General features: G+C 49.4%; 2 protein-coding genes across 3 annotated transcripts in view; both read right to left on the bottom strand.

Moving 5' to 3' along the window:
• The window catches only part of LOC138352363 (uncharacterized), an 86,789-nt gene extending 81,854 nt beyond the window's left edge, over positions 1–4,935 (bottom strand). Inside the window, exon 1 of one of the 2 annotated variants that reach the window (XM_069304803.1) lies at positions 4,698–4,935. In XM_069304803.1, the coding sequence (XP_069160904.1) occupies positions 4,698–4,755 (58 nt within the window). In that variant the 5' untranslated portion in view covers positions 4,756–4,935. The remainder of the gene's footprint in view (positions 1–4,697) is intronic. The other variant, XM_069304802.1, reaches the window with a different exon arrangement.
• Positions 4,936–15,234: 10,299 nt separating this feature from the next.
• LOC123767056 (ankyrin repeat domain-containing protein 29) overlaps positions 15,235–18,174 on the bottom strand; it is a 34,809-nt gene continuing 31,869 nt past the window's right edge. Inside the window, exon 13 of the mRNA XM_045756522.2 lies at positions 15,235–17,380. The gene's annotated coding sequence lies outside the window, so the exon portion shown is untranslated. The remainder of the gene's footprint in view (positions 17,381–18,174) is intronic.

An 18,174-nucleotide genomic window follows, 5' to 3' on the forward strand; every position in this document is an offset into this window, starting at 1 on the left:
AGGAACTTCTGGAATAACAGAACACCAGAAAGCAGAGAGAGATACCAGAGAACCAGGAATGAGTACGTCAGGGTGAGAAGAGAAGCAGAGAAAAGTTTTGAAAATGATATAGCAAACAAAGCCAAGACCGAACCACAGCTACTCCACAGTCACATCAGAAGGAAAACAACAGTGAAAGAACAGGTATTGAAACTTCGAACAGGCGAGGACGGGTATACTGAGAATAACAGAGAGGTGTGTGAAGAACTCAACAAGAGGTTCCAGGAGGTATTCACAATAGAACAAGGTGAGGTCACTGTGCTAGGAGAAAGGGAGGTGAACCAGGTGGCCTTGGAAGAGTTCGAAATTACGAGAGAGGAGGTCAAGAGACACCTGCTGGATCTGGATGTTAGAAAGGCTGTTGGTCCAGATGGGATCTCACCATGGATACTGAAAGAGTGTGCAGAGGCACTTTGCTTGCCACTCTCCATAGTGTATAGTAAGTCACTGGAGAAAGGAGACCTACCAGAAATATGGAAGACGGCGAATGTGGTCCCAATATACAAAAAGGGCGACAGACAAGAGGCACTGAACTACAGGCCAGTGTCCTTGACTTGTATACCATGCAAGGTGATGGAGAAGATCGTGAGAAAAAACCTGGTAACACATCTGGAGAGAAGGGACTTCGTGACAAATCGCCAACATGGGTTCAGGGAGGGTAAATCTTGCCTTACAGGCTTGATAGAATTCTACGATCAGGTGACAAAGATTAAGCAAGAAAGAGAGGGCTGGGCGGACTGCATTTTCTTGGATTGTCGGAAAGCCTTTGACACAGTACCGCATAAGAGGCTGGCACTTAAGCTGAAGAGACAGGCAGGTGTAGCTGGTAAGGTGCTCCAGTGGATAAGGGAGTATCTAAGCAATAGGAAGCAGAGAGTTACGGTGAGGGGTGAGACCTCTGATTGGCGTGAAGTCACCAGTGGAGTCCCACAGGGCTCTGTACTCGGTCCTATCTTGTTTCTGATATATGTAAATGATCTCCAGGAGGGTATCGATTCATTTCTCTCAATGTTTGCGGACGATGCTAAAATTATGAGAAGGATTAAAACAGAAGAGGACTGTTTGAGGCTTCAAGAAGACCTAGACAAGCTGAAGGAATGGTCGAACAAATGGTTGTTAGAGTTTAACCCAACCAAATGTAATGTAATGAAGATAGGTATAGGGAGCAGGAGGCCAGATACAAGGTATCATCTGGGAGAGGAAATTCTTCAGAAGTCAGAGAAGGAAAAAGACTTGGGGGTTGATATCACGCCAGACCTATCTCCTGCAGCACATATCAAGCGGATAACATCAGCGGCATATGCCAGGCTGGCCAACATACGAACGGCATTCAGAAACTTGTGTAAAGAATCATTCAGAACTTTGTATACCACATATGTCAGGCCAATCCTGGAGTATGCAGCCCCAGCATGGAGTCCATATCTAGTCAAGGATAAGACTAAACTGGAAAAGGTTCAAAGGTTTGCCACCAGACTAGTACCTGAGCTGAGAGGTATGAGCTACGAGGAGAGACTACGGGAATTAAACCTCACGTCGCTGGAAGACAGAAGAGTTAGGGGGGACATGATCACCACATTCAAAATTCTGAAGGGAATTGATAGGGTAGATAAAGACAGTCTATTTAACACAAGGGGCACACGCACTAGGGGACACAGGTGGAAACTGAGTGCCCAAATGAGCCACAGAGATATTAGAAAGAACTTTTTTAGTGTCAGAGTGGTTGACAAATGGAATGCATTAGGAAGTGATGTGGTGGAGGCTGATTCCATACACAGTTTCAAGTGTAGATATGATAGAGCCCAATAGGCTCAGGAACCTGTACACCTGTTGATTGACGGTTGAGAGGCGGGACCAAAGAGCCAGAGCTCAACCCCCGCAAAGTCAAATAGGTGAGTACAACTAGGTGAGTACACACACACACACACACACACACACACACACACACACACACACACACACACACACACACACACACACACACTAATATAAACGCCAAACAAACGCAAAATTAAAGGCTGGTACAAAAAACAGCAGAAAAGTTTGTGTGATGATTGAGGCTGGGACAAGCAGACAATAACTAGCACCAGCTCTCCTCAGCCAATCAAAACCTCATCAGGGAGCAGGTTCTTGTTCCGGTTCGCTTTTGTTGATAAGTTTCCTGTGCCCGAGATTGTTTCCGAGCCCAGCTGATGGAGAGCAAATGTGTAGTAGACATCAGCGTGCTCAGATAACACTCCCCAGTGTCAGTGATTGTTAAGGCTGGCGTTGGCTGGGGGATTGTTTCTCTCTCTCTACCTCTGTGTGTGTGTGTGTCTGTATGTGTGTGTGTGTGTGTGTGTGTGTGTGTGTGTGTGTGTGTGTGTGTGTGTGTGTGTGTGTGTGTGTGTGTGTGTGTGTGTGTGTGTGTGTGTCTGTGTCTGTGTGTGTGTGTGTCTGTTTGTGTGTGTGTCTGTTTGTGTGTGTGTGTGTGTACTCACCTAGTTGTTTTTGCGGGGGTTGAGCTCTGGCTCTTTGGTCCCGCCTCTTAACCGTCAATCAACAGGTGTACAGGTTCCTGAGCCTATTGGGCTCTTTCATATCTACACTTGAAACTGTGTATGGAGTCAGCCTCCACCACATCACTTCCTAATGCATTCCATTTGTCAACCACTCTGACACTAAAAAAGTTCTTTCTAATATCTCTGTGGCTCATTTGGGCACTCAGTTTCCGCCTGTGTCCCCTTGTGCGTGTTCCCCTTGTGTTAAATAGACTGTCTTTATCTACCCTATCAATTCCCTTCAGAATCTTGAATGTGGTGATCATGTCCCCCCTAACTCTTCTGTCTTCCAGCGAAGTGAGGTTTAATTCCCGTAGTCTCTCCTCGTAGCTCATACCTCTCAGCTCGGGTACTAGTCTGGTGGCAAACCTTTGAACCTTTTCCAGTTTAGTCTTATCCTTGACTAGATATGGACTCCATGCTGGGGCTGCATACTCCAGGATTGGCCTGACATATGTGGTATACAAAGTTCTGAATGATTCTTTACACAAGTTTCTGAATGCCGTTCGTATGTTGGCCAGCCTGGCATATGCCGCTGATGTTATCCGCTTGATATGTGCTGCAGGAGACAGGTCTGGCGTGATATCAACCCCCAAGTCTTTTTCCTTCTCTGACTCCTGAAGAATTTCCTCTCCCAGATGATACCTTGTATCTGGCCTCCTGCTCCCTACACCTATCTTTATTACATTACATTTGGTTGGGTTAAACTCCAACAATCATTTGTTCGACCATTCCTTCAGCTTGTCTAGGTCTTCTTGAAGCCTCAAACAGTCCTCTTCTGTTTTAATCCTTCTCATAATTTTAGCATCGTCCGCAAACATTGAGAGAAATGAATCGATAGAATGTGTGTGTGTGTGTGTGTGTGTGTGTGTGTGTGTGTGTGTGTGTGTGTGTGTGTGTGTGTGTGTGTGTGTGTGTGTGTGTGTGTGTCTGTGTGTGTGTGTCTGTGTCTGTGTGTGTGTGTGTGTGTATGTGTGTGTGTGTGTCTGTGTGTGTGTCTGTGTGTGTGTGTGTGTGTCTGTGCCTGTGTGTGTGTGTGTGTATCTGTGTACTCACCTATTTGTGCTTGCCGGGGTTAAGCTTTGGCTCTTTGGTCCCGCCTCTCAACTGTCAATCAACTGGTGTACAGATTCCTGAGCCTACTGGGCTCTATCATATCTACATTTAAAACTGTGTATGGAGTCAGCCTCCACCACATCAATGCCTAGTGCATTCCATCCGTTAACCACTCTGACACTGAAAAAGTTCCTTCTAACGTCTCTGTGGCTCATGTGGGTACTCAGTCTCCACCTGTGTTCCCTTGTTCGCGTCCCACCAGTGTTGAATAGTTTATCTTTGTTTATATTTATTTATTCTTTGTTTATGTCTAAGAAATATTGAGAAGATTCATTTTAGAATCATTAATCATACCTTTTCGGTCATATTCAACAACATTATATATATATATATATATATATATATATATATATATATATATATATATATATATATATATATATATATATATATATATATATATATCCATTTCCTGAAGAACTTTCTCCTACAGACTCGTGCTTACCTTACAGTGCTTACCTTGACTCCTGCCATTTATATTTTAATATCTCCAAAATATATCTATATATATATGGGGACATTTCCGACCAATATAATTGGGTTCTCAGGAGACAAAGGGTTTAAAGAAGCACAAGAGAGCTATTGTTCTAGGCATGAAAGATCTCCACAAAACAGTTGGGTTTGTTTAGAAGAGAACGACAATAGGAGCGATCTAACAATATAGTGAGAGAACACACACAAGAGGAGTCGGGTTCATGTAGAGTCAGACTCTTGTTGTTGTAGCTCTTACTGAAGCTCCGATTGTTACCATACACGGTACCATACACCATACGCGGTACCATACACGGTACCATACACCATACGCGGTACCATACACGGTACCATCATAATTGTCAGCGTAGAGAACACGAAGATCCCAGGTGGTGGAGACAGACTCAACAGGTTGTCTCAAATAGTTATATGATAGTACTCAATAGGTTCAGGAACTTGTACACGAGTTGTTGGGTAGCCACGAGGCGGGACCCTAGAGCCGGAGCTCAGCCCCCTCCCCCCCCAGGTACTCACCCAGCAACACCAGGGCGGTGAGGGCCACACACCTCACAGGTGAACACGTGGTCGCCATCTTGAGTCCCAGCACTCACTCACTCATAGTCCTGGGTCATTGACCCCTGGGGCTCACTCACCCCCTGGGGCTCACTCACCCCTGGGGCTCACTCACCCCTGGGGCTCACTCACCCCTGGGGCTCACTCACCCCCTGGGGCTCACTCACCCCCTGGGGCTCACTCACCCTCTGGGGCTCACTCACCCCCTGGGGCTCACTCACCCCCTGGGGCTCACTCACCCCCTGGGGCTCACTCACCCCCTGGGGCTCACTCACCCCCTGGGGCTCACTCACCCCCGGGGCTCACTCACCCCCTGGGGCTCACTCACCCCCGGGGCTCACTCACCCCCGGGGGTCACTCACCCCTGGGGCTCACTCACCCCCTGGGGCTCACTCACCCCCTGGGGCTCACTCACCCCCTGGGGCTCACTCACCCCCTGGGGCTCACTCACCCCCTGGGGCTCACTCACCCCCTGGGGCTCACTCACCCCCTGGGGCTCACTCACCCCCTGGGGCTCACTCGCCCCCGGGGCTCACTCACCCCCGGGGCTCACTCACCCCTGGGGCTCTCATCCCTTGAGTTTCTCATGACACTTAACTCTGGGGCTTACTCATGGCACTCACCCCTGGGGCATATTCAAGGTTGTCGCTCCTTATATTTACTCATGGAACTCAGCTCTTGGTGTGACGTATGACCCACCTGGGGTTTACCCGTGATGATGAGTAACTGAGGTCACTCACCCTGGGGCTCACTCACCGTGCAGCCCTCATGACGGTAACTAAGCAAGGCCGCCCGCCCTGCCTCCCTATTCATGAACCAGGCGCGGATTTAGCAGTCAGGGCTGAAGACTAATCTAAGAAGTCTTCAGGATAAATCGTATTATCCAGGTGAACATTGGCAGGATAATACCCCACAACTGCTGGGTAGTACGACTGGTCGTCCTGCCTTCACTCACTGAGTCATTGGTGAGTCTACGAGCCTCTGGTTCTGCTCGTTGATTTATTCATTGAAATTTTTTGGTGCGATTTCCTGCTTGATCCGCGGGTTACTTGAGCGAGCGGCAACAGGAGTGAGCCAGTGTGGTTCACGCTGGCATGTGAGCCTCGTCTAGGGTCACCAAAGTAGTTGGCTCGTTTGGCCAGCTCCAGCGAATCACCAGTTGAGGGATGCTGGTCGACTGGGCGACTCTGAGAGCTGGTAGTGTGTGCGCCAGGGTGTGAGGCAGCAGAGTTATGAGGTAGAAGGTGGACCAAGAACTATGAGTGTGAGTGTGTGGAGCCAGTGACCGTCAACCGCACTCCTCCGCCGCCACACGATAACTGCCACCCATGCTGCCTCCCAGGCCTGCTGGGGCGACCCCCGGGGGCGGCGGGGGCGGCCGGGGGGCGGCAGGGGCGGGGGGCAATTAATATCTGGAAACTGCTGGTAGACCTGGTCTTCAGTTAGTTAGGCAAGTTGCAAGCTTCTAGTGTGTGTATTTACTGGGCACCGTACTACGAGTCTACACCAGGCAACCCGGTCTACCAGTCTACACCAGGCAACCCGGTCTACCAGTCTACACCAGGCAACCTGGTCTACCAGTCTACACCAGGGAGCCTGAACCATCCACACTCGTGTTCAATACTCAAGGAACGCGAACATTTCCAGTCAACTTTATCCCTCTCCTGTACGACCCAAGAGACAACTTGTAGCACTTAACACCATAACAAGTGCTCGGGCCAGACGACCCTCTGCTTGTACTACGGTGGAGGCCTCAGGTATGGGGCCAGATTCACGAAGCAGTTAGGCAAGCACTTACGAACCTGTACATCTTTTATCAATCTTTGGCGGCTTTGTTTACAATTATTAAACAGTTACCGAGCTATGAAGCCCCAGAAGGCAGTTTATAACAATAACAACAGTTGATTAGGAAGTTTTCATGCTTGTAAACTGCTTAATAAACGTAACCAAAGCCGTCAAAGATTGAGGAAAGATGTACACGTTCGTAAGTGCTTGCGTAACTACTTCGTGAATCTGGCTCCAGGACTGTGGCCATACACATGAGATCTGGACATCGTGGAGATAACTGTGCGTGTTATCTTAGATGTTGTGTAGCATGCCAGAGACCCGAGCATCATGGCCACCACGTGTAATGGATCTGGACACATTTATCCCAGTTCTCCGTCATTAATAAGGATGCTGGGTAATCCTGGGGTCTGCCGCGCTAGTCAGGCTCACGGTAAAGCCTTTCTATAATTAATTAAAAGGATCACAAAGCCATTTGTGTGTATTAAGTGGACTCTGTGTGGTAATTGTTTGAGTCAAGTTACGAGTGTAAGCTTGCGATTTGTTGAACAGGTAGTCAGGTGTTTGAGACTGTGTGCTGCAGGTGTTTAGGAGAGACTCATGCCTCATACATTTGTCATGAGGTCTGGTGGCGAGATATGAGCAGCGGCGCGTTGCTCATATCCTTAAACATTCCCATTTATATCATTGTTGACAAGTTATTGGCTGATTAAACTGTCTTCTTAAGAATTGTTTCAAGGACTTCTGCCTAGTCACTTGGGCTGGACGGTAGAGCGACGATCTCGCTTCATGATGGTCGGCGTTCAATCCCCGACCGTCCGCAAGTGGTTGGGTACCATTCCTTCCCCTCGTCCCATCCCAAATCGTTATCCTGCCCCCTTCCAAGTGCTATGTAGTCGTAATGGCTTGGTGCTTCTGGTAATTCCTTCCTTCCTCCCAGGGTCACGAGGGAATGGTCAGAATATTATCCTCAACCAGGCCACACACACAGCCTGGCCACACACACCCTGGCCACACACACACAGCCTGGCCACACACACACAGCCTGGCCACACACAGCCTGGCCACACACACACAGCCTGGCCACACACACAGCCTGGCCACACACACACAGCCTGGCCACACACACACAGCCTGGCCACACACACACACAGCCTGGCCACACACACACACAGCCTGGCCACACACACACACAGCCTGGCCACACACACACACAGCCTGGCCACACACACACAGCCTGGCCACACACACACACAGCCTGGCCACACACACACACAGCCTGGCCACACACACACACAGCCTGGCCACACACACACACAGCCTGGCCACACACACACACAGCCTGGCCACACACACACACAGCCTGGCCACACACACACACAGCCTGGCCACACACACACACAGCCTGGCCACACACACACACAGCCTGGCCACACACACACACAGCCTGGCCACACACACACACAGCCTGGCCACACACACACAGCCTGGCCACACACACACAGCCTGGCCACACACACACAGCCTGGCCACACACACACAGCCTGGCCACACACACACAGCCTGGCCACACACACACAGCCTGGCCACACACACACAGCCTGGCCACACACACAGCCTGGCCACACACACAGCCTGGCCACACACAGCCTGGCCACACACAGCCTGGCCACACACACACAGCCTGGCCACACACACAGCCTGGCCACACACACAGCCTGGCCACACACACAGCCTGGCCACACACACACAGCCTGGCCACACACACACAGCCTGGCCACACACACACAGCCTGGCCACACACACAGCCTGGCCACACACACACAGCCTGGCCACACACACACAGCCTGGCCACACACACACAGCCTGGCCACACACACACAGCCTGGCCACACACACACAGCCTGGCCACACACACACAGCCTGGCCACACACACAGCCTGGCCACACACACACAGCCTGGCCACACACACACAGCCTGGCCACACACACACAGCCTGGCCACACACACACAGCCTGGCCACACACACACAGCCTGGCCACACACACACAGCCTGGCCACACACACACAGCCTGGCCACACACACACAGCCTGGCCACACACACACAGCCTGGCAACACACACACAGCCTGGCCACACACACACACAGCCTGGCCACACACACACACAGCCTGGCCACACACACACACAGCCTGGCCACACACAGCCTGGCCACACACACAGCCTGGCCACACACACCCTGGCCACACACACACACACACCCTGGCCACACACAGCCTGGCCACACACACACAGCCTGGCAACACACACACAGCCTGGCAACACACACACAGCCTGGCCACACACACACAGCCTGGCCACACACACACAGCCTGGCCACACACACACACAGCCTGGCCACACACAGCCTGGCCACACACACACACCCTGGCCACACACAGCCTGGCCACACACACACAGCCTGGCAACACACACACAGCCTGGTCACACACACAGCCTGGCCACACACACACAGCCTGGCCACACACACAGCCTGGCCACACACACACAGCCTGGCCACACACACACAGCCTGGCCACACACACACAGCCTGGCCACACACACACAGCCTGGCCACACACACACAGCCTGGCCACACACACAGCCTGGCCACACACAGCCTGGCAACACACACACAGCCTGGCCACACACACACAGCCTGGGCACACACACACACCCTGGCCACACACACACACCCTGGCCACACACACACACCCTGGCCACACACACAGCCTGGCCACACACACAGCCTGGCCACACACACACCCTGGCAACACACACACAGCCTGGCCACACACACACACAGCCTGGCCACACACACACACAGCCTGGCCACACACACAGCCTGGCCACACACAGCCTGGCAACACACACACAGCCTGGCCACACACAGCCTGGCCACACACACACAGCCTGGCCACACACACACACCCTGGCCACACACACACACCCTGGCCACACACACACAGCCTGGCCACACACACACAGCCTGGCAACACGCACACAGCCTGGCCACACACACAGCCTGGCCACACACACACACAGCCTGGCCACACACACACACAGCCTGGCCACACACACACACAGCCTGGCCACACACACACACAGCCTGGCCACACACACACACACAGCCTGGCCCCACACACACAGCCTGGCCACACACACACAGCCTGGCCACACACACACAGCCTGGCCACACACACACAGCCTGGCCACACACACACAGCCTGGCCACACACACACACAGCCTGGCCACACACTTGATCTAGGATAGTTACTGACCTTTCACATGTTGCAGCTCACAACAGTTACCTAACTCTCTAGCACCTATTTACTGTTCATCACATTAGAGCAAGGAGAAGTTCCAGAGATAAGAGAGGGAATAGTTAACCAGGAATCACTAGAAGATTTTGAGATTACCAGTGGGGAAGTAAGGAAGCCTTTGATAGAGTTGGATGTGACAAAGGCTATAGGCCTGAATGGAATATCCCCCATGGATACTAAAAGAAGGAGCAGAAGTGTAGGAAAACCCGACACCATTTAATAATATACATTCAACAGGCAGATAATATTGCTGCTGTGTTGTATACACAAGTTAACCCTTAGAAAATGTAGCTTGTAGTGGAATTTTCCATCAATAGAAAACGGGATATCATTGCCACGTACAATTATAAATTCACCAGCTATTTGTTGGGAATTATTCTTAAATACATTAGTCTTTGGACTTTTACCATCATAAAAACATGTCATTTGAATTAACTTAATTATCAGTATCAAAATAAAGTAAATGTGACCCTTCTATCAGTTACTGACATCTCTACAAAGTGCCAAGGTGTCAGTGAGGAGGAAGAGATCAGCCATTGTTAAGACCAGAGGCGCAGTGGAGCAAATTCAGCTCCTATAATTTCTCTTGGACGAAGTGTGACGAAGATCAGAGTAGTGGTCTTCCATCATCAACACGCTGTCAACATAATCAAGGAAAATGGAGATAAAGTACTTCATGAAACGGACAGAGAGAAAGATTTAGGAGTTGATATCACACCAAACCTGTCTCCTGAAGCCCACATAAAAAGAATAACGTCTGCGGCATACGCGAGGCTGGCTAACATTAGAACAGCGTTCAGGAACCTATGTAAGGAATCATTCAGAACCTCGTATACCACATATGTAAGACCAATCCTGGAGTACGCGGCCCCAGCATGGAGCCCGTACCTTGTCAAACACAAGATGAAGCTGGAAAAAGTTAGAGGTATGGCACTAGGCTAGTCCCAGAACTAAGAGGCATGAGTTACGAGGAAAGGCTGCGTTAAATGCACCTCACGACACTGGAAGACAGAAAAGTGGAGACATGATCACTGCCTACAAAATTCTCAGAGGAATTATCAGGGTAGACAAGGATAAACTATTCAACACTGGTGGGACGCGAACAAGGGGACACAGGTGGAGACTAAGTACCCACATGAGCCACAGAGACGTTAGAAGGAACTTTTTCAGTGTCAGAGTAGTTAACGGATGGAATGCATTAGGAAGTAATGTGGTGGAGGCTGACTCTATACACAGTTTCAAGTGTAGATATCCGTGGTGTAGTGGTAAGACACTCGCCTGGCGTTCCGCGAGCGCTATGTCATGGGTTCGTATCCTGGCCGGGGAGGATTTACTGGGCGCAATTCCTTAACTGTAGCCTCTGTTTAACGCAACAGTAAAATGTGTACTTGGATGAAAAAACGATTCTTCGCGGCAGGGGATCGTATTCCAGGGACTTGCCCGAAACGCTACGCGTACTAGTGGCTGTACAAGAATGTAACAATTCTTGTATATACCTCAAAAAAAATATATATATATGATAGAGCCCAATAGGCTCAGGAACCTGTACACATGTTGAGGTGTGACACAGTGTGGTCACCAACAGAGGTGTGACACAGTGTGGTCACCAACAGAGGTGTGACACAGTGTGGTCACCAACAGAGGTGTGACACAGTGTGGTCACCAACAACAGAGGTGTCACAACAGTGTGGTCACCAACAACAGAGGTGTAACAACAGTGTGGTCACCAACAACAGAGGTGTAACAACAGTGTGGTCACCAACAACAGAGGTGTAACAACAGTGTGGTCACCAACAACAGAGGTGTCACAACAGTGTGGTCACCAACAACAGAGGTGTCACAACAGTGTGGTCACCAACAAGAGAGGTGTCACAACAGTGTGGTCACCAACAAGAGAGGTGTCACAACAGTGTGGTCACCAACAAGAGAGGTGTCACAACAGTGTGGTCACCAACAAGAGAGGTGTCACAACAGTGTGGTCACCAACAAGAGAGGTGTCACAACAGTGTGGTCACCAACAAGAGAGGTGTCACAACAGTGTGGTCACCAACAAGAGAGGTGTCACAACAGTGTGGTCACCAACAAGAGAGGTGTCACAACAGTGTGGTCACCAACAAGAGAGGTGTCACAACAGTGTGGTCACCAACAAGAGAGGTGTCACAACAGTGTGGTCACCAACAAGAGAGGTGTCACAACAGTGTGGTCACCAACAACAGAGGTGTCACAACAGTGTGGTCACCAACAAGAGAGGTGTCACAACAGTGTGGTCACCAACAACAGAGGTGTCACAACAGTGTGGTCACCAACAACAGAGGTGTCACAACAGTGTGGTCACCAACAACAGAGGTGTCACTACAGTGTGACGGAACACGACTCACGCGGCGCCTCTCAACAATTCTCTCAATTACCTCCTAATGAATAGGAAAATTCTCTTCATGAAAACTTCCCGACGGTTAATGGCCGCCATTACTGCTACACTGCCTGGGAGGGAGTGAGGTAATGAGGGAGTGAGTGAGGTAATGAGGGAGGGAGGGAGGTAATGAGGGAGGGAGGGAGGTAATGAGGGAGGGAGGGAGGGAGGTAGAGTAATGGGAGGGAGGGAGAAGGATGGAATTAGGTCCGCTGCCCTTCTGGAATTCTAAGACTGTTTTGACAATAAGGACTAAATAAAAATCCTTATTAAGAGCCGAAAGATTCATATATTTCCTGCAAGCCTAAATTAAATCAATTATTATCTAATTATCTGTGTGTTACGAACCTTTCGTTTTAAACTGTGATCCGACTCACGTTCAGAGAACCCTTGAGGTTACCGTAATCTTGGTGAGAATATTGTGTAATGTTTAAATGTAAAATGAAAAGAATAACACTTAAAATAACCCGTTATTATTACCCATCACCATTATACAAGTCTATGCCAGGTCACCCGGAAGTGGCGTCACCAGCCATTACGCTAACCTGCGTCACGGGTGACGGAGGCAATGTGCCTCTGGTGAGGTCTTCTTAGGTCCACCTCCGTTGCGCACTCGCTGGGACGCTCAATCAACAAACTCAGCTAAGCTCATCTAGCCCCTCTGGCTAGTACCTTCCAGAACCGGTCTACAGCGCTCACCTATCCCCACTGGCTAGCACCTCCAGGTCGACCCAAGTCTTCCACTGTCCCGACTAGACTGACTTCCCTCTCTCGTCCGTGGTTGGTCGTCACCTTCCAGCACAATGTACTAAAAGATGGGAAACTGCGATTAATGGGCGGGTCAACTCCTGTAGTTCGGCGCCTAGATCGTAGATGGCGCCGAGGTCCGTGACAGTGTTAAATATAAAGAAACCCAAATATGATAAAATAATAGGCACCCAATTGTTATATTAAATTCTAAATAATAAGGCCCATCATGCTTCAAACAAAAAGCTGTCCACTTGTATACAATGTTTCATTAATAGTGTCAAATGCATCTTTCAGGTCAACGGAGAATACAAAGCAGATGTTGAAGGTGCGGCGTTGGTGATGACGGCGGACCATTTGGTCCAGGCTGGACCACTGCTGCCTGAAGCCTGCCTGGGAGGTGTTGTGTTCCAGGCTGGACCACTGCTGCCTGAAGCCTGCCTGGGAGGTGTTGTGTTCCAGGCTGGACCACTGCTGCCTGAAGCCTGCCTGGGAGGTGTTGTGTTCCAGGCTGGACCACTGCTGCCTGAAGCCTGCCTGGGAGGTGTTGTCTTCCAGGCTCCACTGGTGGTCAGTGTCGACCACTCCATCACTTATGACGCATGACAGTAATGACAGGGGCTGTATGTGCAGGTTGGCTGTATGTGCAGGTTGGCTATATGTGTAGGTTGGCTGTATGTGTAGGTTGGCTGTATGTGTAGGTTGGCTGTATGTGCAGGTTGGCTGTATGTGTAGGTTGGCTGTATGTGTAGGTTGGCTGTATGTGCAGGTTGGCTGTATGTGTAGGTTGGCTGTATGTGCAGGTTGGCTGTATGTGCAGGTTGGCTGTATGTGCAGGTTGGCTGTATGTGTAGGTTGGCTGTATGTGCAGGTTGGCTGTATGTGCAGGTTGGCTGTATGTGCAGGTTGGCTGTATGTGTAGGTTGGCTGTATGTGTAGGTTGGCTGTATGTGCAGGTTGGCTGTATGTGCAGGTTGGCTGTATGTGTAGGTTGGCTGTATGTGCAGGTTGGCTGTACGTGCAGGTTGGCTGTATGTGCAGGTTGGCTATATGTGTAGGTTGGCTGTATGTGTAGGTTGGCTGTATGTGCAGGTTGGCTGTATGTGCAGGTTGGCTGTATGTGCAGGTTGGCTGTATGTGCAGGTTGGCTGTATGTGTAGGTTGGCTGTATGTGTAGGTTGGCTGTATGTGTAGGTTGGCTGTATGTGCAGGTTGGCTGTATGTGTAGGTTGGCTGTATGTGTAGGTTGGCTGTAAAAAATTGACTGGTTTACATAAACAACGATTTTCATGATATATACTTGCAATATATATATTAAAGCAAGATATTTTATTTCAAAAGTTTTTCTTTAATAATACATTTTTATATATAGAGAGATAAACATGAATGTAATTTTTCATTGTATTCACAGAATTATAACATTGTTCATGTGACAATGAATGGTGACACGCCTATACTCTGTTGACATCTGTCATGACCGCTAATCATGCTTGTATGAAGGACTGTGAGATAAGTCATTATGACACTGTCGACTGACGCCGGGAGCAGAGCGCCCTCACCTCTCCGCGCGAAGATTGACTGATCTACGAGGCTGGACGAGACCCTTGAGGCTTCAACTGCCAACGATGCAAGATTCTCCACTGGAGGATGACACCTCGGGAGCCTTCAAGGCACTAACACACAAGCTGCACACCGGGGCACGGATGTGTTCAACATTGTGTTTTGAACATATATATAGTTGTTAGTACTGTGGACCGGCGGTGAGTCTCGGCGCGTCAACTTATCCACACTCACCCAGAGACATGAGTACCTTGTAGTCGTAGAGATGTGTCTTACCACACCACATGTGTCCAGTATAGTGTCTAACCACATCACGTGTCTCCAGCATAGTGGGACACACACGTTGTGGGAAATTTTATCCACCTTATCATTATTATTATCTAAGAAATGTATTGTTTCTATATCGTATCAGAATCATATTAGAATCCCATCAGATTCATTGTACATATTATACATCAACTAGATCCTACCTGACAATGCTGCTATGATCACATACACCAATGGGGCCCAAATGCGGATACCTGACATTGTGCATGAATTCTCAAGGATTTAGAAGGTTCCAGAAGAACCTATTAATTAAAAACTATTTTAACATCAATCGATTTCCGGTGAGGATTAAATAAAAAACTTAATAAGAATCAATGGAACTATTTAGTACTACTTATGATCTATAATTCTTATATCTAATTATATTATAATTACATTTTATCTCAATAATCTGCCTAGACAAATAAAAATATTTAATCAATATTTCTTCCAGACCAGGAGGGAGGAGTCTGCTCGGATCTCAAGCGTCCTGACCAGCCCCCGACCCAGAACGTTTTGTTTACATAAACGGTGCAAACACGTGAAGGTGCCTTGCGAACTTTTTCAGTAAGGGACACCACACTAACTTATCATTATCACCAGTGATTACTCTCTAGATACTAGGGGAGTTCCTGGACTATATATATAGGGAAAATTCCTAGTATCTTTTATCTAAATAAGAATGTAGAGAGGCTTAAAGTGACGCTGCCTCAACCACCACAACACTTTAATCTTATCCTACTGCAAACGCAACTAAGGACATATACAACGGCAAAGTTGTGCATCAAAATATAGTGCCTAACTCTGCAGGAGAGATCATACAGTCTAGCAACAGTCAGACAGGCACCGGTTACAAATTTTTGGATGAGTATTGAATGCTGTTTTGTAGTATGTTGATTGGGTAATTTGTCTTCATCATAACATAACGTTAATGTGTCCATATAAATTGTTATTAGTTACACTCAGAGTGAAAGCCCAAAATTTCAGTAAGTTTTGATTTAATCTTTCAACAACTGAATCTTTTCTTGAATCTTGACACTCATGCCTGAATTTAATCAATTGAATGTATTCAGTTCCTGACTGAACCTTTTCATATATATATTTTAATATATCTGTATATACATATATAATTGATCTTATACATCAAGTTAACAATTGCTAACTTAGTTATCATTAATTTATCATATTAAATATAATTTCTTATACCTAAACACCAGTACACAGACCGCATGATGGTCCTTTGATCGTATAATTGCATATATATCATACCTCTATAATACAAATTGTTGTATTTATTAGTATGTGAATATTGACTGTTGTGATAATTATAGAGCTAAGTCAGACTGTGTATATATGTTCAGATCCTTGATCTTGAACAGAACCAGTGTTCAGCTACAGAACCGAGTTATTTATTCTTATCCTTGTATAACAATACAAGTTGATGTGTTGAAATGTCTACAGGTGAACTGTGATCTCCAGTCAACCACTCCAGTCACCCTCAGAGTCCCACCTGCCTCTTACAGTTCATTGACATTAGGACCAGAGGAGTAGGATTTACAACCCTAGCTAAGGAATTTTAGTTTTATTAATATTACATACAGTAAATTTTTATTTAGTGCAGTTCAGTTGTTTGGAGGTTGCTGTCTGCCCTCCTGTGGTGGGCAGCTGGTGCTTGGAGGTCGTGGCTGTCCTCCTGTGGTGGGCAGCTGGTGCTTGGAGGTCGTGGCTGTCCTCCCTGTGGTGGGCAGCTGGTGCTTGGAGGTCGTGGCTGTCCTCCCTGTGGTGGGCAGCTGGTGCTTGGAGGTCGTGGCTGTCCTCCCTGTGGTGGGCAGCTGGTGCTTGGAGGTTGCTGGCTGTTCTCCCTGTGGTGGGCAGCTGGTGCTTGGAGGTCGTGGCTGCCCTCCTGTGGTGGGTAGCTGGTGCTTGGAGGTCGTGGCTGCCCTCCTGTGGTGGGCAGCTGGTGCTTGGAGGTCGTGGCTGTCCTCACTGTGGTGGGCAGCTGGTGCTTGTAGGTCGTGGCTGTCCTCCTGTGGTGGGCAGCTGGTGCTTGGAGGTCGTGGCTGCCCTCCTGTGGTGGGCAGCTGGTGCTTGGAGGTCGTGGCTGTCCTCACTGTGGTGGGCAGCTGGTGCTTGGAGGTCGTGGCTGCCCTCCTGTGGTGGGCAGCTGGTGCTTGGAGGTCGTGGCTGCCCTCCTGTGGTGGGTAGCTGGTGCTTGGAGGTCGTGGCTGCCCTCCTGTGGTGGGCAGCTGGCGCGTGAAGGCAGCTGGTGCTTGAGGGCAGCTGGTGCATGAAGGCAGCTGGTGCGTGAAGGCAGCTGGTGCGTGAAGGCAGCTCGTGCATGAAGGCAGCTGGTGCGTGAAGGCAGCTGGTGCTTGAAGGCAGCTGGTGCGTGAAGGCAGCTGGTGCTTGAAGGCAGCTCGTGCATGAAGGCAGCTGGTGCGTGAAGGCAGCTGGCTGAGGCAGGCACCACACCTGCCGGGATAAGAACACCATGAGAAACAATCAGTGTAGGGACCAGCCAGCGGCCCAGCACCAACGGTGAGAAGTATTGACAACTCTCAACTGTAAGGAAGATGTGACCGTGATAACTATGTTTTGGGTCCCTGTGGTTACCACTCCCTGGCTGGCATAGTCTTGTGCACTCTCACTCCCTGGCTGGCATAGTCTTGTGCACTCTCACTCCCTGGCTGGCATAGTCTTGTGCACTCTCACTCCCTGGCTGGCATAGTCTTGTGCACTCTCACTCCCTGGTTGGCATAGTCTTGTGCACTCTCACTCCCTGGTTGGTATAGTCTTGTGCACTCTCACTCCCTGGTTGGTATAGTCTTGTGCACTCTCACTCCCTGGTTGGTATAGTCTTGTGCACTCTCACTCCCTGGCTGGCATAGTCTTGTGCACTCTCACTCTCTGGCTGGCATAGTCTTGTGCACTCTCACTCCCTGGCTGGCATAGTCTTGTGCACTCTCACTCCCTGGCTGGCATAGTCTTGTGCACTCTCACTCTCTGGCTGGCATAGTCTCGTGCACTCTCACTCTCTGGCTGGCATAGTCTTGTGCACTCTCACTCCCTGGCTGGCATAGTCTTGTGCACTCTCACTCCCTGGCTGGCATAGTCTTGTGCACTCTCACTCCCTGGCTGGTATAGTCTTGTGCACTCTCACTCCCTGGCTGGCATAGTCTTGTGCACTCTCACTCCCTGGCTGGCATAGTCTTGTGCACTCTCACTCCCTGGCTGGCATAGTCTTGTGCACTCTCACTCCCTGGCTG

This window comes from Procambarus clarkii, chromosome 53 (genome assembly GCF_040958095.1).
Source record: "Procambarus clarkii isolate CNS0578487 chromosome 53, FALCON_Pclarkii_2.0, whole genome shotgun sequence".
NCBI classification, from domain to species: Eukaryota; Metazoa; Arthropoda; class Malacostraca; order Decapoda; family Cambaridae; genus Procambarus; species Procambarus clarkii.